The sequence below is a fragment of the Chiloscyllium plagiosum genome, unplaced genomic scaffold (genome assembly GCF_037043375.1).
Source record: "Chiloscyllium plagiosum isolate Xiang-an unplaced genomic scaffold, Cpla_swu_hap1 HiC_scaffold_7, whole genome shotgun sequence".
Lineage (NCBI taxonomy): Eukaryota > Metazoa > Chordata > Chondrichthyes > Orectolobiformes > Hemiscylliidae > Chiloscyllium > Chiloscyllium plagiosum.
The window spans coordinates 64,008,148-64,031,443 of NW_028270145.1; the positions used below are offsets into that span (position 1 = coordinate 64,008,148).

General features: G+C 41.7%; 1 protein-coding gene across 6 annotated transcripts in view; it reads left to right on the plus strand.

Annotated features, from left to right (window-relative positions):
• The window catches only part of pkp4 (plakophilin 4), a 276,311-nt gene that overhangs the window by 181,095 nt on the left and 71,920 nt on the right, over nt 1-23,296 (plus strand). For 5 of the 6 annotated variants that reach the window (XM_087989074.1, XM_043693802.2, XM_043693804.2 and 2 more), the window contains 3 exons: nt 17,135-17,326; nt 20,724-20,940; nt 22,833-22,965. In XM_087989074.1, the coding sequence (XP_087845200.1) occupies nt 17,135-17,326; nt 20,724-20,940; nt 22,833-22,965 (542 nt within the window). The remainder of the gene's footprint in view (nt 1-17,134; nt 17,327-20,723; nt 20,941-22,832; nt 22,966-23,296) is intronic. The other variant, XM_043693805.2, reaches the window with a different exon arrangement.

Genomic DNA, 23,296 nt, shown 5'->3' on the forward strand with positions numbered 1-23,296 from the left:
TGTCTGATCATTTTCTCTCAGGACAGCAGCAGCAAAGGCCTCCCAAGTCACATGGTTGCCCAAAGACTCTTGCTATTTTCCAGGCGAGTGTCATGCAACAGAGACTAAAAAGGTCCCAGGGTGTGACTTGGTAGATTCAGATAGGACTGACGAGATGTTCAATAAAATCTTCTGGTTGGATCTTTTTGTCTTGGGCGCCATTCATAATCATCCACATTTCGTGGTTTCCATGGGATATAGACTGGGATTGTGGGCCTTTGAACTACAGAGTTGGGGTCTGGATTGGGTACTTGGCACAGTGGAAACTATCGGTGTGGTGGTTCAGGTTCTGGGCGGCGGAACATGCTGTTGGGGCAATTAGTTATAGCATTAGTACTCATGGGGAAATCAGTCTCAGTCAGATTCGGGTGTTCTACTCAGGGAATCAAGACCTGGGCAACCAGTCAAATACATGTTTTGTCGAGGTTTCTGGGAACAGCTCTGGCTTCCACGGAGGGTGTTAGGAATAGGCTTCAATTTTGGTTTACCGCGATTAGAACGACTGCGAGTCTGGCAACAGATGGGTTAGTGTGTGTGACTGGGATAATAGCATTGCTGAGCTGAGCCTCTAAGGCTGGCGGGGGGGGGGGGAGCAATTCAAGGAAAACTTAGGGGGCTGTGGTGGAGCTTTTGGTGGGGGGGAGGTGTTCTGGGTCTGATTGTCAGGTTGGGGTTGAAGGTTTGCCATCAGTGCTGTAGGGCGGTTACGGGGCAAACAATTTTCATTGGAATCTTCCCCACTATCAAATACAGTCTGCAGTCCAAACATGTCTGGTGGTGCCTGAGAGACACTTTCCTCACTTTTGTCTTTAGCAGATTTAGATTTAAGATTGTACGTTTCACATCATGCCTTCAAAACCTCCCAATGGCAGGTTTTCCTTTTATCATCAGTAGTAGGAATATTTTAATGTTTAGTGGTGTGTTTCCATGAAATTTGATGGGATTTTTTTGTTTGTTCGGGTGGCCACCATTCTCCAATTAGTAATTAAATCTTTCCACTTTTGTAAAATATTAGAATTCCACATCTCATCCTCCACTTGTGAACATTTATCTAGATCCCAAGTTCCCCCCAATGGCCATTGTTCATTTCCCAAAAATTTGTTCGGTCGGGTGCTCAACCTACAATAATTTAACTCATCACGTGGATTATCACGACGGATTTTTTTTTACAGGGACAAAACACCCAATTTTTCAGGTGTCTGTCCTATTTGACTTTAACCGTTTCAGATTTAACAATCATAACCCTAAATTGAATCCCATTTAAACACACAAAACCCAAATCCCACTTAAACACAGAAAACTCAACCCTCAGCACAGAGAGCTCAAAGCTCTTTTAAACATAGAAAGCTCTAACCTCACTCATATCCGCCCATCCCATGGGACTCTAACCGCTGTACCACGCAGAGGGCTCAAACCTCACTCTCACACCCTCACCCCAGGGGACTCGAACTCCAGTACCATGCAGAGGACTCAAACCTCACTCTCACCCCCATCCTCCCAATGCAATGCAGAGGACTCTAACCCCAGCCTGCTAGCGCGCTTGCGAAACTGTCTCTCGACTGTGCTAATTACCGTTCAAGGAATCCGTAGGATAGAAAGCAATTGAACAAGAGGACCATCTCTGGCACACAGGAATATTGAGAGGGACCAAGGTTTAAATCTTATCTTTTGGGCCCATCCGTCTCGAGACATTGATGCTCCAGCTGACACCTTCTGATTGTAACTATCTGTTTAGATCCTGCCGATTATGCCAGTATTGTCATCCCGCTCCCCCTTCAATTGAAGCAAAACACTCGAAGATACAGTTCTTTTACCTTCTTTTATTCCAGGCCCTGGAGAGAGAGAGAGAGAGAACAATCACCCATGTGCTGCACGGTCTTCTCTCAAACAACAACTTCTCAATGAATTATATAGCCTTTTATAGGGAGTTGCATCCAGATAAGGCAACATACATATTAATAAGGTGACCGTTAAAATCAACGAGTATCGATAGAAAAGGCCAAGCCCTTTACTGTTATACAATAGATGTTTTTAACTTTGTTAACTGGACTCATACAATGGATTTTTCCCCTTATTAGCAGACCTTGCATGCTGAATGTTTTCAATATTGTTAAATGGCGGTACATAATGACTGCTTTTCCACCTTGTTAACCCATTACCCTTGCCTTCAACACCCATTGTTAACTGTGAGTTCTTATCTGATCTGATTCATATTCAGCTGAACCACTTGTTTCACAAAAATCAGGACTTAACTCTTTCCCTGCCTGCTTATTTCCAATACACATTCTCAGTACTGGAACCCATTATTCATGGGGTAGCAACAGGGCACTTAGAAAATTATATGTTGTACATTTGCATTACTGGTAAAGAGAATATAAAACACAATATTGAGCAAAACTATTAACTCAGGTGAGTAGAATCTGTGGGGTTAAAGTTGAGAAATACCAAGGGACATAAAACATTAATGAGTGTGGTATATAGACCACCAAACTGTGCTTGTGTTGGTAATAGTATTAACTAGGAAATCAAATAGATACAGTGAAGGAACTTATGTATTTATGCACGACTTTGATTTGCATATAGATTGGATGAATTAAATTTAGTAACAATACCATGGAGGAATTCCTAGAGTGTATAGGGGATAGTTTTCTGGAGCAATACTTTGAAAAACCACCTGGAGAAATATTTTGAAAAACCAACTGGAGAATGGGCCATCTTAAACTGGATATTATGCAATGAGAAAGGCATAATTGGTAATGTAATTTCAGGAGACCCCTTGGGGGTGAGCAACCATAATGTGATAGTATTCTTCATCAATATGGAAAGTGAGGTAGCTGATTCTGAGATTAGGGTTCTTAATAACTACAATATATGAGACATGAGGTGGTTGTGATGGATTGGTAAATATTACTGAAAGGGATGACAGTGGATAGGTGATGGCATACAGTCAACGAGTGAATGGGTAAACTACAAAATTGTTTATTCCTGTCTAGCAAAGAATAATGCAAAGAGAAGTGGCCAAAGTATAGCTTATGAGTGAAGTCAGAGATTAGCTTGTAATACAAATTGACAAGAAAAGCAACAATAGATCTGAGGATTTGGAACAGTTTAGAAGACCATATGATACAGGAGTAAAATTAGGCCATTCAGCCGATTGAGTCTGCAGCACCATTTGATGACCAAAGGAAATTTATGGGATTGATTAAGAACAGGTAAATAGAGTATAGGAGTAAGTTTGCAGGGAACATAATAACTGACTGTAAAAGTGTCTACAGGTGTGTAAAGAAAAAGATTGGTGAAAAGTAATGTAGTTTTTGACATCACGTTTGACAAATTTACTGGAATTCTTCGAGGATCTGGCTAGTTGCCTTGATCAGGAGTGCCAATTGATGTGGTTTGGACTTTCAGAAGGCTTTCGACAAAAGTCCCACAAGTGATTAATGTATAAAAGTAAAGCGTGCACAATTAGGGGCAGCGTATGGAGATGGATTAAAAATTGGTTAGCAGGGAGGGACCACAGCAGCAGTAAAACAATCTTTTTCTGAATGGCAGGCAGTGACTGATGGGGTACTGTAGGGATTGGTACTAGGAACCCAGCTATTCACAATATAAGAATAATTAAGTTGAGGGAACTAAATGTAATATCTGGAGATTTGCAGATGAGACAAAGCTGGGTGGCAAGGTAATCTGTGAGGAGGATCAGAGATGTTGCAGTTTGATTTGTACAGAGTTAGTGAGTGGGCAAATGCGTGGCAGATGCAGTATAATGTGGATAAATGAGAGGTTGTCCACATTTTTGTAGCAAAAATAGGTAAGCAGATTATTATTTGGTTGGAAATTGAGGGGTATGTTCAAAGAAACATGGGTATCCTCATGCAACAGACCCTGAAAGTAATTGTGCAGGGTATCAGGCAGTAAAGAAGGCAAATTATATGTTAGCCTTTATAGCAAGTGGATTAGAGTACAGAAACAAGGATGTCTTGCTGCAATTATACAGGACGTTCATGATGCCATACCTGGAAAATTGTGTGGCTTTTGGTCTCTTTACATAAGGAGGGGGTGTTCTTGTTATCGAGAAAATGTGGTGAAGGTTTACCAAATTAATTCCTGGAATGGCATGACAGATGCAAATTGAGTCAGTTAGAATTGTATTCACTAGAGTTTAGAAGAATGAAGATTCTAAGGACGAGACAGGAAGGATGTTACCAATGGTGGGGGAGTCCAAAACCAGGCGTAATAGTTTTAGGCTAAGGGGTAAATGTTTTGGGACTGAGATGAGAATGTTCTTCACTCAATGAGCTTATGAATTCATTCCCACAGAAAGCAGTTGAGATCAAAGCATTGTTCTTATTATCATCAAGAAGGGGGTCTTGTGATTAAAGAGATCAAGTGATATGGGGAGGGTGGGATTAGTTATTGAATATGATAGTGACCAGTTACAGTCGTATTGAATGGCAGAAAGGACTCAAGGGATTGAATAGCTGTCTTCTATGTTTCTATATGTTCCTGTAACATTGTTGAATTGGACAAGTTCAATCTCAGGCTGAAATGTGGTTCAATAGATAATGTTTTATTTGACTCTTATTGAAATATAAACATGCAATGCTGCATATTTGATTTTAACAATAAAGCAGAAGCTTATTAAGCAAAAGAAATGAAGAAATCAAATAAACTAGACTTTTATTTGTGGTATGACTTGACTTTAACTCCTAGTCTGAAAAATCTGAGAGCAGCCTCCTGGTTTAAATGTTCTCAGCTTCAAATAACATTAGTATTTTGTCCAAACACACACTGGGGCTAATACTAATTCCTTACTCTAAATTAATTCAGTATTGACAAATCTAATTGTCTGCAGAACTATCATAAGCTGAAAATAAAACTGGAAAGATCTTCCCTTCCAAGCTATGGGTGCATCCCTGAAGTTTTTAAAAAATAGTTCAGAAATTTGTAACACAAATGCAGATGCTTAAAATAAGAGCAGGAATTGCTGAAGAACTCCGGGTATGGCAGTATCTGTGGAGAGAAAGCAGAGTCAACATTTCGGGTCCAGTGACCCCTCTTCAGAACTAACTGCAGATATGAAAGGATGGTATTTATGCTGAAGACGGGGGGGGGGGGGTGATTGACAGGTGGAGATGGAACCCAGCGGGGAAAAGAGCAGTAGTTAGGCAAACAAAGGAATAATCATGGTGAGTTGTGGAGAAAGAAAAGCTATTAATGGGGGCCATCAGGGGGTGAAAATGGGTTGACCATTTGACGACTAGGCCTGGGTTGTAGTGGTGGGGTCAACATATGGAGGTGTTCAGGCCCTAAAATTGTTGAACTTGATATTGAGTCATGAAGGTTGCAAGGCCCCAAGCAGAAAATGAGATGCTGTTCTTCCAGGTTGCACGGAGCCTCACTGGAGGCTACTGTGTTCAAGTAGCGGGCAACTAGAATCTCATAGTGGTTTCTGTGGGCCGAATTAGATGTTCGGCAAAGCAGTAACCCAGTCTGTTGTTTCTTCCCAGTATAGAGGAGACCTTATTGTGAGCAGCAAATACAGTAGACTAGAGTGGGTGAAGTGCAGGTAAATTGCTGCTTCACCTGGAAGATGTGTCTGGGACCTTGGATATTGAGGAGAGAGAAAGTAAACTGGCAGGTGTTACACCTTGTGTGTGAGAAGGTACCGTGTTGGGTGTAAGAGGTATTAGGAGTGGAGAAGTGGACATGGGTGTCCCTGAGTGCATGGTCCCTGGCAGCTTTTATCACAGACCATTTCACCCACTGATGATCCCCATTAGCAGCTCAACATTATCCATTCCTTTGTCCAATTGCTGTTTTATTTCCAGGTTCCATCTACAGCTATCATGTGCTTCCGTCATCTTTCCCACCCCGATCTTCAATATAATACCATTTTTCTAAGCTATAATCAGTTCTGAAGAAGTGTTATTATTTTAGAACTAGGTTTCTGCACAGAAGGTCATTTAATGATGTCTGCTGCTGATTAGACTTCACCAGAGCTCTTCAGCTTAAAACCCTCTCTCCATTACATTTAGAGCTGATAGAGCAGCAAAGGAAGCTCCTCACTTGGAATCTATGTGTAAGGATATCCAGCTGTATAGCCTTCTCTTAGGAATGTGACTCCTCGTCACATTTCCAACATTTAGGACTGATTGTAAGTATAGAACATAAAAAAAGTACAGCACAGAACAGGCCCTTCGGCCTCCAATGTTGAGCTGAGGATTAATTCTAATGTAAAATTAGAATCTAATTAATCCGTGGTGGGCGGCACAGTGGCACAGTGGCTAGCACTGTTGCCTCACAGCGCCAGAGACCCGGGTTCATTTCCCGCCTCAGGCGACTGACTGTGTGGAGTTTGCACGTTCTCCCCGTGTCTGCGTGGGTTTCCTCCGGGTGCTCCGGTTTTCTCCCACAGTCCAAAGATGTGCAGGGTCAGGTGAATTGGCCATACTAAATTGCCCCTAGTGTTAGGTAAGGGGTAAATGTAGGGGTATGGGTGGGTTTCGCTTCGGCGGGTCGGTGTGGACTTGTTGGGCCGAAGGGCCTGTTTCCACAATGTAATGTAATCTAATCTAATCTAAAAAAAATAAAATAACCTTACCTACGCACTCCTCAATTCACTGCTGTCCATGTGGATGTCCAGCAGGAGCTTAAATGTCCCTAATGACTCTGCTTCCACCACCGCCGCTGGCAACGCATTCCCTGCATTCACAACTCTCTGCGTAAAGAACCTACCTCTGACGTCTCCTCTATATCTTCCTCCTAATATCTTAAAGCTATGATACTCATCCCAGTCAATTCTGCCCTGCGGGAAAATCTCTGGCTATTGACTCTATTCATGCCTCTCATTATCTTGTATACCTCGATCAGGTCCCCTCTCTTCCTCCTTCTCTCAAGAGAGAAAAGTCAGAGTTTAGTCAACCTCTCTTCGTAAGACAAGCCCTCCAGTCCAGGCAGCATCCTGATAAACCTTCTTTACACGCTCTGTATCTTTCCCCCAGTAGGGTGACCAGAACTGCACACAATATTCCAAGTGTGGTCTCACCAGGGACTTGTAGAGCTGTAACAAAACCTCGCAGCTCTTAAACTTGATCCCCTTGTTAATGAAAGCCAAAATACCATATGCTTTCTTAACAACCCTACCCATTTGGGTAGCAACTTTGAGGGATCTATGTACTTGAACACCAAGATCCCGCTGTTCCTCCACACTGCCAAGAATCCTGTCTTTAATCCTATATTCAGCATTCAAGTTCGACCTTCCAAAATGCATCACTTCGCATTTATCCAGGTTGAACTACATCTGCCATTTCTCAGCCCAGCTCTGCATCCTGTCTATGTCACGTTGCAGCCTGCAATCGCCCTCAATGCTATCAAAGGCATCTCCAACCTTTGTGTCATCTGCAAATTTACTAACCCACCCGTCAACCTCCTCATCCAAGTCATTTATAAAAACTACAAATAGCAGAGGCCCAAGTACAGCGCCCTGCGAGATCCTACTCAACACTGACCTCAAGGCAGAATACTTTCCATCCACAACCACTGTCTGCTTTCTGTCAACCAACCAATTCAGAATCCAGATAGCCAAATCACCCTGTATCCCATACCTCCTGACTTTATGAATGAGCCTACCATGGGGAACCTTATCAAATGCCTTGCTGAAGTCCAAATACACCGCATCCACTGCTCGACCTTCATCGACCTGTCTTGTCACTTCCTCGGAGCACTCAATAAGATTAAGTTAGGCACGATCTGTCCCTCACAAAGCCATGCTGACTGCCTTTATCACGCTACGCTTTTGCAAATAATCATAAATCCTATCCGTCAGCATTCTTTCCAAAACCTTGCTGACCACAGACGTAAGACAGACTGGTCTGTAATTGCCAGGGATTTCCTTATTACCTTTCTTGAAACGAGGAACAACATTCGCCTCCTTCCAATCCTCCGGTATGGCTCCTGTGGAGAGTGAGGAACCAGCAGCTTCGCAACCTCTCCTTTCTCGCTTCCCGGAGCAACCTAGGATAAATCTGATCTGGCCCCAGAGACTTATCAATCTTAATGTTTGCCAAAATTTCCAACACATCAACTTTATCGATCTTGATCTGTTCAAGCCCATATCCCAGCTCCTCAAAAGTTCTCATTCGCAACAAGGTCCCTTGTGGCAAAAAACTCATTTAGGGCTTCCCCTATCTGCTCAGACACCTCGCACAAGTTCCCTACTTTGTCCCTGATCAGCCCTACCTTCTCACTGATTATTCTCTTATTTTTCATGTATGACTAAAATGCTTTTGGGTTCTCCCTAATCCTTCCTGCCAAGCCTTTCTCATGCCCCCTTCTGGTTCTCCTCAGTCCATTTCTGAGCTCCTTTCTTTCAAGCGTGTAATCCTCTAAAGCTGTGCTAGATCCTTGCTTCCTCCATCTTCTGTAAGCTGCCTTCTTCCTTTTGACGAGAAGCTCCTCTGTTCTTGTCATCCAAGGTTCCTTAATCTTACTCCTTCTTACCTGTCTCAGAGGAACAAATTTGTGCATCACTTGCAACAACTGCACCTTAAATAGTCTCCACATTCTGCTGTGCCTTTTCTGTGGAACAATTGCTCCCAGTCTGTACTTCCCAACTCCTATCTGATAGCGTCATAATTTCATTTTGCCCAATTTAATATCTTCCCTTGGTGACTGCTCCTTTCCCTCTCCAAGGCTATGGTAAATGTGAGGCAGTTGTGATTACTGTTACCGAAGTGTTCTCCCACCAAGAGATCTGACACCTGTCCTGGCTCATTGCCGAGCACCAAATCCAAAATGGCCTCTCCCCTTGTCGGCCTGTCTACATACTGAGTAAGGAAACCCTCCTGAACACACCTGACAAAAACGGCTCCATCCAAACCATCTGCACTAAGGAAGTTCCAGTCGATATTGGGAAAGTTGAAGTCACCCATAACAACAACCCTGCTACATCCGCATTTGTCCAAAATCTGCCGGCTTATCAGTTCTTCAATCTCTCTACTGCTGTTAGGGGGTCTGTAGAAAACCCCCAATGAGGTAGCTGCTCCCTTGCTATTTCTAGCTTCCACCCATACTGACTCAGTAGGCAAACCTCCCTCAACAACCTTTGTTTCTGTAGCTGTGATGCACTCTCTGATTAGCAATGCTACACGCCCTCCTCTTTTTCCACCCTCCCTGTTCTTTTTAAACGTTCTAAACCCTGGAAAAATCTAGCAACCATTCCTGTCCCTGTGAAACCCAAGTCTCCGTTATGGCTGCAACATCATAGCTCCAAGTACTGATCCATGCTCTAAGTTCATCACTCTTATTTCTGACACTCCTTGCTTTAAAGCAGACACACTTTAACCGATCCCTTTGTTTCATCGTGCGAGAAACCTTCCCAAACGATCCACTACATCCTGTCATTGCACCATGTACAACTAGCCCCCTTTCAGATATGTAGCTCTGATTCCCACCCTCTTGCCAAACTAGTTTAAATCCTCCCGAACCACGCGAGCAAATCTCTCACCCAGGACCCAGATGGAACCCGTCCTTCATGTACAGGTTCCACCTTCCCCAGAAGGCATCCCAATGGTCTGGGTATCTGAAGTCCTGCTTCCTGCACCAGCCTCACAGCCACGTGTTAAGCTGCATTCGCGACTGTTCTTCACCTCACTATCTCGTGGCACCAGTAGCAAACCTGAGATCACTAATCTACTCGTCCTGCTCTTCAGCTTCCAACCTAGCTCTCTGTAGTCACTTTTCAGATCCACAGTCCCTTTCCTAGCTATATCGTTGGTGCCAATATGTACCACGATTTCTGGCTTCTCGCCCTCCTCCTTCAGAATCCTGTAAACCCAATCGGTGACATCCCGGATTTTGGCACCTGGGAGGCAACATACCTTTCAGGAGTCCAATTCCTGACCACAAATTCTCCTGTCAATCCGTCTAACGATTGTGTCCTCTAACACTAGCGCTGTTCTGTTCTTCCCCCCTTCCCTTCCAAGCCACAGTGCCAGGCTCAGTGCCAGAGACCTGACAACTATGGCTTTCCCCTGGTAGGCCATCCCCACCAGCAGTATCCAAAACGATATACTTAGCGCTGAGGGGGATGGCCACCGGGATCCTTGCCCTATCTGTTGGTTCCATTTCCTCCCCCTGTTTGTAACCCAGTTGTCCTTATTCTGTGTCTGAGGAATGTCCACCTCCCTGTACATCCCCTCAATTTCTCCCTTAGCCTCGCGGATGATCCACAGTTCACCCAGCTCCAGTTCCAGTTCCCTAACTCGGTTTTCGAGGAGCTGGAGTTGGGTGCACTTCCCGCAGATGTGGTCGGCAGAGACATGTGTAGTGTCTCTCACCTCCCCCTAAAATCCATATCTGAAAGCCCATGCAGGACGAAACAATGAAGAGGAAAAAAAAGGAGAAAGCCTGAAAACTTACTGAGTTTACAGACTTTTAGTACGGTTTGAGGTGGTGGGTGGGAGGGAGGCCCTAGGGTGTAGGGTCTCTGGTTTAGATCTCACTCACTTAAAAACTTCCCGGCAGCCCTCGTTTCTCTCCGCCCTCTATCGTCACCGCGCTCTCTCTTCACCGCTCTGTTCAAAAAATTTTGTTTTTTACTCACCTTCCCTGCAGTCCTTCACTCCTCCCTTGCACCTATCAGCAAATGGAAGCCCCAAGGCCTGAGGTCAATTTTTTAAACTGTTATACTCACCTTCCCAGCAGTCCTTCATTCCTCTCTTGCACCGCTAAATAAAAATAGTGGTCAGTCATTGAATATGTTAAAAGAAAAGCTTGATAAATTTTTGACGTTCTAAGAGAATTAAAAGATTAGTGGAGTTGAGATGGAAGATCAACCATGATTTGTTAAATGCAAGAGCAGACTTTAAAAGTAAAATGACCCTCTCAGCTCCTATTAATTGTACTTTTTTTTTGTCTACCTTCCTCTGATTCTGTGATCTCAATTCCACAGCCAGAGAGACATTTTCTCAGCATCTACCCAATCGACCCTTAGGATTCCACATTTCAATTATATCTCTTCTTGTTCTTTGTAACTTCTCGGGAAATAGATCGATTCTGCTCAATTTCTCCAAGACAAACCCCTCCTCTCAGAAACCATTCTCGCAAAACTGTTGCGCCTCCTTCAGGGCAAGTATGTTCTTTCTTGGACAACCAAAACTACATACAGTTCTCCAGGCATAGCCTCACTTTTATAATAACACTAAAACTCCTTAATATTTTAATCCAATCCCTTTGTGGGAAAGGTAACGTACCACTTCCATTTGATTTGCTAGATCCAAGGAAAGTTGGCTCACTGGCAGGAAGCAGGCGATAATGATCGAAAGATATTGTTCTGACGAAAGGTCTGTGTCTTGTGGAGTCCCACAGGGGTCATTGTTGGAATCCTTGCTGATTGTGGTTTATATAAATTATTTAGACTTGAATGTTAGGAGGATTGATCATTATGTTCACAGATGATACACAAATTAGTGGGGTGGTAAATAGTGAGGATAGCCTTAGATTACAGGATGATATAGGTGGGCTAGTCAGATGAGCAGATCATTTGCAATTGAATCTAGAAAAATGAGGTGATGCACTTGAGCAGGACAAACAAAGCAAGGGAATGCATAATGAATGGTAGGACCCTGGGAAGCACCAAAGATCAGAGGGACTTTGGTGTGCATGTACATGGATTCCTCAAGATATGCGGATAGGTGGATAAGGTGGTTAAAAAGGCATACCGTATTCTTGAATTTATTAGCTGAGGTGTAGAATTTAAGAGGAGGGAGGTTATTCTGAAACTGTACAAAATGTTGGTTAGGCCTCAATTAGGTATTGTATGCAGTTCAGGAATCCATATATTGGGAGGGTTGTGATAGCACTGGAGAGGGTACAGAAGAGATATACTTGGATGTTGCCTGGGCTGGAGACTTTGTTATGAAGAAAAATTTGATAGACTGAGGTTGTTTTCCTTGGAGCAGAATGGAGGAAATGAGAGGCAACATGATTCAGATCTGTACAATTGAGGGACATAGACAAAGAAACTTTTCCCCCTGGTGGAGGGATCAGTGGTCAAGAGCCATAGATTTAAAGGAAGTGACGTAAGGTTTAGAGGGGATGTGAGGATCTTTTTTTCACCCCGTAGGTGGTGGAAAACTCTCTGCCTGTAAGGATGGTAGAGGTAGAAACCCTCCAAATTTAAGTATTTAGATGTGCACTTGCGTTACCAAGACATACAAAGCTATATACGAATTGCTGGAAAATGGGATTAGAGTAGTTAGTAGGTTCGTTCTGACAGCCAAGGCCGGTGGGAGAAGGACCTTTTTCTATGCTGTCTATCTGTATAACTCTAATTATTTGATGTACCTGCACATTAACTTTGTGATTCATGTACTCTGCATCCATTTCTCTCCCGAATTCTATATTTGCCAATCTCTTGCTGTTCAAAAAATATTCTGCCTCTTTTTCTAAAACTGTGTTCCTTCAGAGCTTCCCTACGTTGTATACTACCTGCTACTGCTTGCTGACTCACCCACACTGCCTGTTATCTACTTGGTTATCCGTCTTTCTCACTGCTAACTTTCCACCTTAAGAAATTATCTGAAGGATTGAGAAATGATTAGCAAAAGAATTGAACAAAGTTCACATTCTTGTGTGTAAATGTTGCAAAGATGCAGAGAAAAATGAAAGATTAGATTAAGTGAGACAAAAAGAAAAAAACTTCTGCTGAATTGTGACTTTTTAAAACAAATCTGTAACATTTATGTAAGGAAATGAGGCTCCACATTTAGACTCATTAATTCTTCAGTGCCACAGGGAAGAATGGTAATACATCAATTATCACATTGTTAAAGGATGCTTCTAATGACTTGGTTTTACTTTTGAGTTTACCATGCAAAACAATAACTTTGTAGCATGTAATGAATGTCAGTAGAGAGTCAGGCAATGAAAGGTTAATGACAAAATAGTACAACTGATCACAACAAATCAGGCGGCGTGGTGGCACAGTGGTTAGCACTGCTGCCTCACAGCGCCAGAGACCCGGGTTCAATTCCACTGACTGTGTGGAGTTTTCACATTCTCCCCGTGTCTGCGTGGGTTTCCTCTGGGTGCTCCGGTTTCCTCCCACAGTCCAAAGATGTGCAGGTCAGGTGAATTGGCCATACTAAATTGTCCGTAGTGTTAGGTAAGTGGTAAATGTAGGGGTATGGGTGGTTTGCGCTTCGGCAGGTCGGTGTGGACTTGTTGGGCCGAAGGGCCTGTTTCCACACTGTAAAGTAATCTAATCTAATCTAAAAAAAAAATGCATGTTTCCATATGTCTGTCTCTGCTCTTTTCAAACTTCTGTACTCCTGAGCATTATTTGCAAATTTCACTTTATTTTGACAGAAAAATCTAAGACCTACATATGTTTTAAAGCTCTGGTTATTTGAGATGTTGTATAAATGATGCCCTTGCTGATGACTCAATGTAATGTTTGTGCTACCATTATTTACTTGATATGGTTACATTTTTAATGCTAATTACTTTCAAAAGCTATAATTAACAAATTAATTAAAATGATATCTGTTAATTTCATTGCTCAGTTTAGAGGTTTATGAATAAGTGGTTGAACATAGCTTTATTTCCGGTTCCACCATTCCCCTCTTATGCATTGTGTTGATTTTTTTTTTATTCCTCCTTCATTAATTTCACTCCTGCCTGCAAAACAATTTTTCTTTTTCTCTCCTCTGTTATTTTTAAATCCTGTCTCCAGATTTTATTTAGTCAATAAAAGGGTTGTATTTGGGGAAAAAACATTAAGTAAGTTTTGGGCTCTCAAATGAACATGCAGAAAACTGACTCGGTGAACAAAGTTTTCCATTTGTTTTAGCAAGTATCTGTATGAAAATGATCAAATCTGACTGCAGACAAAATCCTGATATTTCTCCAGTCTTGAATGTTTTTACATTAAATTAGGAAGGTAAAGAAGGTAGCTGACTTGTCATCATAGTCGTCATATTTTTAGGATATTATTTGTCTTTCCATTGAGTGTATACTCCTGTTCCAAATTTTGAAGCTCAGAATTTAAGAATAAGTGGAATGTAAATGCAAATAATTGATTGCAAAGTACATAAAGTTTAATCAGTTTCTTGACTTCTACACATTATGGAATCAAACTCATTTTAGATATATTTACTGCATTGCAATAGACCTTTAGGCCCAGAGGATGGATGGCGGTGCAGGCACCACTGATGATGAGCTGGCTCAGGAATGACAGACTGTCTTTAATCTATATCTTTTTCTTCCCTTATTCTTCAAACTATTCAAAGTGGCATTGAATCATGTCGACAGTGAAAAAGCTTTTCACTGTATTTTACTGTTTTTCTCACTAAAATACACGTTACAATAAAATCATTCATTTTCAGTCAACTGGTCTATGCTCCACACTCCTCACTGTCTCCTGTGTAAAAGCTTTAGGACCCTGGAGCAACCTTGCAATGAGGTCACAGAACAATTCCTTACTGGGCATTTAAATGACATTGTTAGAACATTAAACATAACAGCGCGGTACAGGCCCTTTGGCCCTCAATGTTGCGCCAATCTGTGGGACCAATCTGAAGCCCATCTAAACTACATTGTTCCATTTTCATCTATATGTTTATCCAATGACCATTTAAATGCCCTTAAAGTTGGCCTAACTACTACTGTTGAAGGCAGAGTGTTCCCCTCAATTAAGTCACCTCTCAACCTTCACTCTAATGAAAACAACCTCAAGTCCCTCAGCCTTACCTCATAAGACCCCCCCGCCCCCAGTAGGCAGGCAACATCCTAGTAAATCTCGTCTGCATCCTTTCCAAAGCTTCCACATCTTTCCTGTAATGTGGTGTCCAAAACTGTATGCAATACTCCAAGCGTGGCCGCACCAGTGTGTTAATGGAGTTACTGAGAAAGAGGGTTTAATAAAAACAGTTGGAGAGCACGGCAGTAGCATGAAGTCTGGTCAAGTGAAGTCAACGAGCAATATAATTTATGAAATAAAATAATCAAAGAAGTGCAGATGCTGGAAATCTGAACAAAACAAAAATGAGGTACAGTTCTTCTAGATTGCGCTGAACTTTGCTGGGGCACCACAGCAAGCCCGAAATAACTATGTTGGACAGAGTATGTGTCGGTTTGTTGTATTGCCAGGCAAACAAAAATTGAGTCGTTTTTGTGGACAGGCATAGGTGTTCTGCAAAGTGATAGCCCAGTCGACCAACTCTTTCCGAGCTGGAATAAGTTCTGAAGAAGAGTCACTGCATCTGAAATGTTAACACTGTTTTCTAGGGGATGTAGCACACTGGTAGAACACACGCTTTGCATGTGTGGCGTCCTGGGTTCAATCCCCGGCATTTCCAAAAAGTTCCATTAAGGACAGCATGATGGTTCAGTGGTTAGCACTGCTGCCTCACAGTGCCAGGGACACGGGTTCAATTCCAGTCTCTGGCAACTGTTTGTGTGGAGTTTGCACATTCTCCCTGTATCTGCGTGGGCTTCCTCCGGGTGCTCCGGTTTACTCCCACAGTCCAAATATGTGCAGGTTAGTTGAATTGGCCATGCTAGATTGTCCATAGTGTTCAGGGATGTATAGGTTAGGTGCATTAATCAGAGGTAAATGTAGAGTAATAGGGTAGGGAAATGGGTCTGGGTGGGTTACTCTTCGGAGGGCGGGTGTAGACTTGTTGGGCCGAAGGGCCTGTTTCCATATTGTAGAGATTCTAGGATTCTCTTGATGTGCTGCTAGACCTCCTGTGTTTCTCCAACAATTTTTGTTTTCGTTTATGAAATAGTTATTCTATAATGTAATGATGTAAGCTTAATGCCAATGTATAACAAACCATATTATAAAGAAGCCCAGGCCTTGGTATAGAGTCACAGAGATGTACAGCATGGAAACAGACCTTTCGGTCCAACCTGTCCATGCCAACCAGTTATCCCAACCCAACCTAGTCCCACCTGCCAGCACCCGGCCCATATCCCTCCAAACCCTTCCTATTCATATACCCATCCATATGCCTCTTAAATGTTGCAATTGTACCAGCCTCCACCACTTCCTCTGGCAGCTCATTCCATACACGTACCACCCTCCGCATGAAAAAGTTGCCCCTTAGGTCTCTTTTATATCTTTCCCCTCTCACCCCAAACCAATGCCCTCTAGTTCTGGACTCCCTGACCCCAGGGAAAAGACTTTGCCAATTACCCTATCCATGCCCCTCATAATTTTGTAAACCTCTATAAGGTCACCTGCTGAAAATGTGTTGCTGGAAAAGCTCAGCAGGTCAGGCAGCATCCCTTCTTCAGGGAAGGGCTTATGCCCGAAACGTCGATTCTCCTGTTCCCTGGATGCTGCCTGACCTCATGCGCTTTTCCAGCAACACATTTTCAGCTCTGATCTCCAGCATCTGCAGACCTCACTTTCTGCTCTATAAGGTCACCCCTCAGCCTCCGACCCTCCAGGGAAAACAGCCCCAGCCTGTTCAGCCTTTCCTGATAGTTCAAATCCTCCAACCCTGGCAACATCCTTGTAAATCTTTTCTGAACCCTTTCAAGTTTCCCAACATCTCTCCAATAGGGAGGAGACCAGAATTGCACGCAATATTCCAACAGCTGCAACATGACCTCCCAACTCCTGTACTCAATACTCTGACTAATAAAGGAAAGCATACCAAATGCTGCCTTCACTATCCTATTTACCTTCAATCAATCTGTTTTGAATGCAAACAAATGGAATCAGACATAAAACACTGCAGCAAAAGACCTCCCACGATTCTTCATTTAATCTTTAAGTATATTCTTGTTCTTTCTCCCTTAAACTCAATTTAAATGAATCTAATTTTTCTTTAAATGCACTACTATACATCTCATCTGATTCTTGTGGGAAAGTTCCACATTCTTCCCACTCTTTAACATCCTATTGTGTTTAGTACTGTTTTGGACTTCCAGAGCATCTTTATTTTTAAAACCACTGTTTATGCCTAGTGGAAAATTATACTAATCAATAGGCATATCGAAGCATTTTTATTTTTAATTAATTGTTTACACTCCATGCAAATCAGCTTTGATTCACTCACCCATGGATTCTGTTTTTCAGGATTGCGTAGTTCATATGCCAGTCAACACAGTCAACTGGGACATGAGTTGCGTTCTACTGTGTCTCCTGATTTGCATATTACTCCAATCTATGAAGGAAGAACACTTCAAAGTCCAGTTTATCGTAGTCCTAGTCATGCAGGTGTGGAACTTCTTCATGGCAATCAAACTGCAGTGTTTCGCACAGGCTCAGGTATTGGTTATGTAGGATTTGTTTTCTCTTGAGATAATGACAAAGCCCAAACGACTAAAGAAAACTATCTTAAATTAAGGCCATCTGTTTGAATGTTTTGGACAGGAAGTGATTATTTTTTTTTTAAAAAAAGCTTAGAGTTAAAATGGTAGATTTTGTGTAAGGTGTAATCTGGAGTAGATTTTTAAATGTTTGATTTGCAAACTGTTTTATTACTCAAGTGTTTTAGGGTTTTTCACATTTTTTGAAATCAATCACAAGGACTGAATGGAAGCAAGAAATAATTTATCTTCATACAGTCAATTCATTATTCAGTTAAGTGTCATTGTTGACCATTGCATGCCAGCTTCAAATCCCCCCCAACCTTGAACAATGCAGCATAGTCCAAGAATCTAGGCTGACATTAATATTGTTTTCAAGTACTGGACTGGATCTACCCTATTACTCAGCTGTTGCTATTGTTGTGCTTAAGGCATCAAGTCTCTTGGCAACCTCCTAATCAACATGCTGTATGGCCTTTCCACTTCAAATAATATTTCATTTACTTATCAGCCAGTTACATATCTGCATTAAACTGCAACGGAGTTGAGAGTGTAGTGCTAGAAAAGCACAGCAGGTCAGGCAGCATCTAAGGAACAGGAGGAGAATCAACGTTTTGGGCAAGAGTCCTTCAACTGCAACAGTCACTTGTTTGTTTTCTTGTTTTCATTGCCTTTATTATTATCTATAAACTAGGACACAACCTAGAATATCCTATCTAATTCAGTTATTTATCTTAAGTTATTTAAGATTCTAAGAATGACCCTTTGGATCCCTCAAACTTTTCTAACTTGTGATCTTCTGTTTATCACTGTTCATTAAAACAAAATCCTAAAATCTAGTTATGAAATAAAACTATTCTTCAGTACCTAAATTGAGAATGAAGAATTATAAATTAAAATTCCACCAACTGTTATGGCAGGATTTGAACTAGGTCCTTGAACATTACATAAGTTTCTGGATTAAAAGGAGAAAGTGAGTACTGCAGATGCTGAAGCTTACAATCAAAAAGTGTGGTGCTGGGAAAGCACGGTGGGGGAGCGGGGGTGGGCAGGCAGCATCCGAGAAGCACGAGAGTCGGCGTTTTGAGCATGAGCTTGTGCTCGAAACGTCAACTCTCCTGCGCCTTAGATGCTGCCTGACCAGCTGTGCATTTCCAGCACCACACTTTTTGTTTCTGGATTAATAGTCTAGTGGTCATACCATTAGGCCATTACCTTCCCTTCATCTGCTCGTCTGTCTTCGTCCACAGATTCCTTGACTTAAAACCTATTCTATTAACCTTGCTGACCTTGGTTCTTCCTTATCAAGCCTATGTGTCCTTGCCTTCTAAGCTCAATTACTCCATGTTTTAGCTTCTCATTGCAACTTTGCTTCTCTCCCTCTGAACTTCTTTTAAGAATCTCATCTCCCTGACGATCTATTTTAAATCCACCCATCCTACCAATGAGAAGCTTATTCTATTCTAGTTTAGATGTAATTCAATCAATGTATGCAGTTTCCACTTCACCCAGAAACTGCCCCAATGCCTCAGGAATCTAAAGCCGTCCTTCCTGCACCATCTCACCAGCCACACATTCAACTGCTTTATCCTTCTATCTCTAAGCTCACTACCGTGTGGCATTGGAAGCATTCTGGATCCTGCTTTTCAGTTTCTTACCTGGCTCCATAAAAATCTGCTTTCAGGACTGCATTTCATTTTTTTCCAATGTTATTGGTTCCCACACAAACCGTGATGTTTGGCTGTTCATCTTCCTCCTTCAGAATGCCCCACAAAAGTTCTGTGACATTCTTGGCCCTGGCATCTGGGAGGCAACATGCCATCTGAAGTCATGTTTATGGTTGCGAAGGTACCTGTCTACTCTGCTCACTAATGAATTCCCTAATACTTTTATCCTTCTGCATTTTCTTCTCACTCTTCCCCCAACACCCCCCACACAACTGGAGCACCCACAGTCCTCTGTCCTTGGTCCTGGCTGGCCACCACAGATAAACTGTCATTCTCTGATTTCCAAGACTGAAAAAAGGTTTGCAAGTGGAATACACTTGGTGGATTCCTTCCCTACCTACTTGATCTCCTTATTTTATCTGACAGTCACCCACCCCCTCTGCCTGCAATTTCTTGAGCTGTGGGGTGACAACAACCTGAAGTGTGCCATCCATGAACCCCTCTGTTTCATGAATGCACTGTCGTGTCCCTAGCTGATGCTTAAGCTCAAAAACCCAGAGGATGAGTTGCTCCAGCTGGTGGCACCTCTTGTACACATGGTCTTCAAACTACCAAGCGTGTCTAGAATTTACCATATAGTGCAGTGTGTACAAACCACAGAGCTCCCTAGCCATAGCTTAACTGCACAGAACATGGACTCTTGCTTTTATATTACCTTTGTTCCTACTTAAATATCCTGAGTCGGGTCCACCACCAATCTGTCCAATTCTCTGCAAGGATCTTCACTTCTTTTTCCACCCCACTATGCAGTGATGCTGACTGCCTGTCAGTGTCTTGTGCCTCTCAATGTCTTGAATTATGTTATTAATTTAGTTTATTAAAAGCAGTGAGAACCTCCAAATGATTTTTGTATGGAGCAATTCCGTTTGCCTTTTTTTGCTGAAATTGGCTACTGAATGTAGTTTATATTGTTTTCATTAGAAAGCATGTATTTGAATATAAACTCTGAAACCTATTCTGGGAAAACCTACAGGCCATGTAAAATTATGATATTTCTTTGAAATAGTACTCAGATATGATCCTAGCTGAATGACCGTGCACAAAGCTGATAACCTGTGTCTAAACAATTTAAATTTAGCCTATTTTAAGTTGGCATATCAGAACTTGAGGGCAGATACAATTATTGGAAAATATTTCATTCGGGGTTTTCAGGATAATAATTAAAGTCTCTGGTTTAATTAAGTCGAGTTGAATTGTGGTGTAAACATTAACAATAGGATCTAAATTGCACTTGAATTTAACAAAGATGAATAATGTATATGGGAGAAAAGAAAATTGTTTCCATGTACATTAATGAATGAAATTGCTGTGAAATTAGAAACATATGAAATCTGTAATGCAAGACAGCAATTGCATTTGGCATTCTATTTGTAGGTTTGAGTATATTAATTATTGGGATCCAAATAAAATTGTTTCCACCTGTTAAAATAATAAATCGCTTGTCATGCCTCGTCATAATGTTGAACCAGTTTATTAACTGCATCCTGTTCACCTTGTTCTGAGTAAATTAGTCAATCTTTTTGCTTATGTCTGTTTTATAGAAAACGTGCTTAAAAATCTGTCATTGCAATATTCTAATATTTCCAAAGGATGATGTAGGTTTAAGATATACTTTCTTTTTATTTTTAGCTACTGGAAACCTGCAGAGAACAGCCAGTCAACGTGGCCCTATGACTTACCAAAGAAATAATTTTGCTCTAAATTCAGTGGGAAATTACACTGATCCATACAGAGCAATTCCATACCGACCATCTGAATCTAATTATTCCAGATATCATTACAACATTCCAGCAGATGAAACTACTACAAGATCTCCATCAATTGACAGTATTCAGAAGGATCCAAGGTAGGTGTAGCTGGGGTTTTGTGAGACTCTGCTAACAGAAGTTGCTTTTATGCTGACTTTAGTAAAGCATTAGTAAACTACAAGTGAACAAGAAAATTGATTAGTAAATTCCTCTCTAGCATCCCATTAATTCAAGTTACTGCAAGTGCCAAAAGATACAAACAATTGAGGAAGCCCGTCTGACCTATTTTAATCCATTCATTAAACAGGTCCCATTTTTGATTAAACAGGCACAAGAAGAAGCAATTAACAGTTATCAGTGGAATGGAAAACGAGGCCCAGGGAGTGAATCTAGAAAGGGTTGGAAAAGTGGATGTTCATTTTTTAATCAGTAAAAAGCAGGCATAGCAAAGGCCAGTGTGAGATGGAATTGAAAAAAAATTTAAATTAGAGCATAAGTTCAGTCAAATGGGAGATGATGACTGAATGTTGTTTTATTTGAATTCACTCTTGGGACAGGGGCATTGCTAGCTGGCCAGAATTTTTCTAAGTTGCTCTGGTGAAAGTGGGGTGAGCTGCTGCTTTGCACCGCTGCAGTCCATGTGCTGTAAATAGACCCACAATGCTATTAGGGAGGAACTTGCAAGTGGTGGTGTTCTCATTTATCTGCTGCCCTTTCCCTTTTAGAGGGAAGTGGTTTTGAGTTTGGAAGATGATCTAAGGATCATTGATGAATTTCTGTGGTGCATCTTATAGATAGCAGACACTGCTACTACTGAGTGTCAGTGGTGGAGGGAGTGGATCTGGTGCCAGTCAAGCAGCTGACTTTGTCCTGGATGATGTCAAGTTTCTTGAGTGTTTTTGAAGTTGCCCTCAGCAAGGCAAGGCAGAAGTATTCCATCACTCCTTAAGTGCCTTGTAGATGGTTTTAGAGGCAGACACTGAGTATATAAATGTGCTGAAAAGTACAAAGCTTAAATTGGAAATACAATTGTGGGCGGCACGGTGGTACAGTGGTTAGCACTGCTGCCTCGCAGCGCCAGAGACCCGGGTTCAATTCCCGCCTCAGGCGACTGACTGTGTGGAGTTTGCACGTTCTCCCCGTGTCTGTGTGGGTTTCCTCCGGGTGCTCCGGTTTCCTCCCACAGTCCAAAGATGTGCAGGTCAGGTGAATTGGCCATGCTAAATTGCCCGTAGTGTTAGGTAAAGGGTAAATGTAGGGGTATGGGTGGGTTACGCTTCGGCGGGTCGGTGTGGACTTGTTGGGCTGAAGGGCCTGTTTCCACACTGTAAGTAATCTAAATCTAAATCTAATAAAATGAATGTGGAGAAATTCAGCACACGTCTACAAATCAATGAAGTAATTAATTTCAGCTTTAATTAAGCAGTGTCTGATTTTTATGCTATGAAGAGTCAAATGAAGACCACCTTGTGACACAGGACAAAAACTGTTTCCCAGAACCAATTAAAAATATCCAGTTTTCACATTAGATAAGGATGCTTGAATGCAAAGAACTAAAGTATTCTGTATGTATGGCTCAGAGAATTAGTTAATTATTAAAGACTGTAGACTTATTGCAAAACAGAAACTAAAATGTTTTTTTAAAATTTCTTATACACTATTGAAGAAGGAGAAGCACAACTGCATTTCCTGGAATGGTGGTTTGATTACACCTGAGGCATTTCTATTAACATTACGTATGGAAATGCTTTGCAATGAGATTTTCTAAGATATGGTGTGTCAGTTTGTACTATGGGTTAACAATTATGGTGTAGATTATTAATCAGTAAAGGACTCAAAGGTTATGGTGGACAGACAGGAAAATGGATTTAAGCATTATCAGATTACCCATGATCTCTTTGAATGATGGAGCAGACTCAGTGGGTCAAATGACATCCTTCTGCATCTATGTGGTGTAACTGGGATTTTCTCATTTCAATTTTTAAATCAGGGAATTTGCTTGGCGCGACCCAGAATTGCCAGAAGTGATTCATATGCTCCAACACCAGTTTCCATCTGTTCAAGCAAATGCAGCAGCCTACTTGCAGCACCTCTGTTTTGGTGATAACAAAGTGAAAACAGAGGTATGGTGCATGTGTATAGTATTTCTGTTTCATGTTTTAAGAGAGCTCTGAAATAGTGCAGAAATATGCGCTACAGTTTATTCAAATTGCAAAACTACTAACTGAGATATTGAATCCTTTTGTACAAATTGACTCATCTTGAAATGTGCATGTAATTCATTGTAGCATTTCGTGCCTTAGAATTGCTACTTATATTGATCATTTTTGTTATATTTCAGCTATGCATTAATGGAGTACAAATTGAGAATCTTCAGCTATGCATTCCTTTCTATCCCAACATAGTTTGACATTACTGATTATTTCATCCACTCTGACATTGACATTGGCAAGA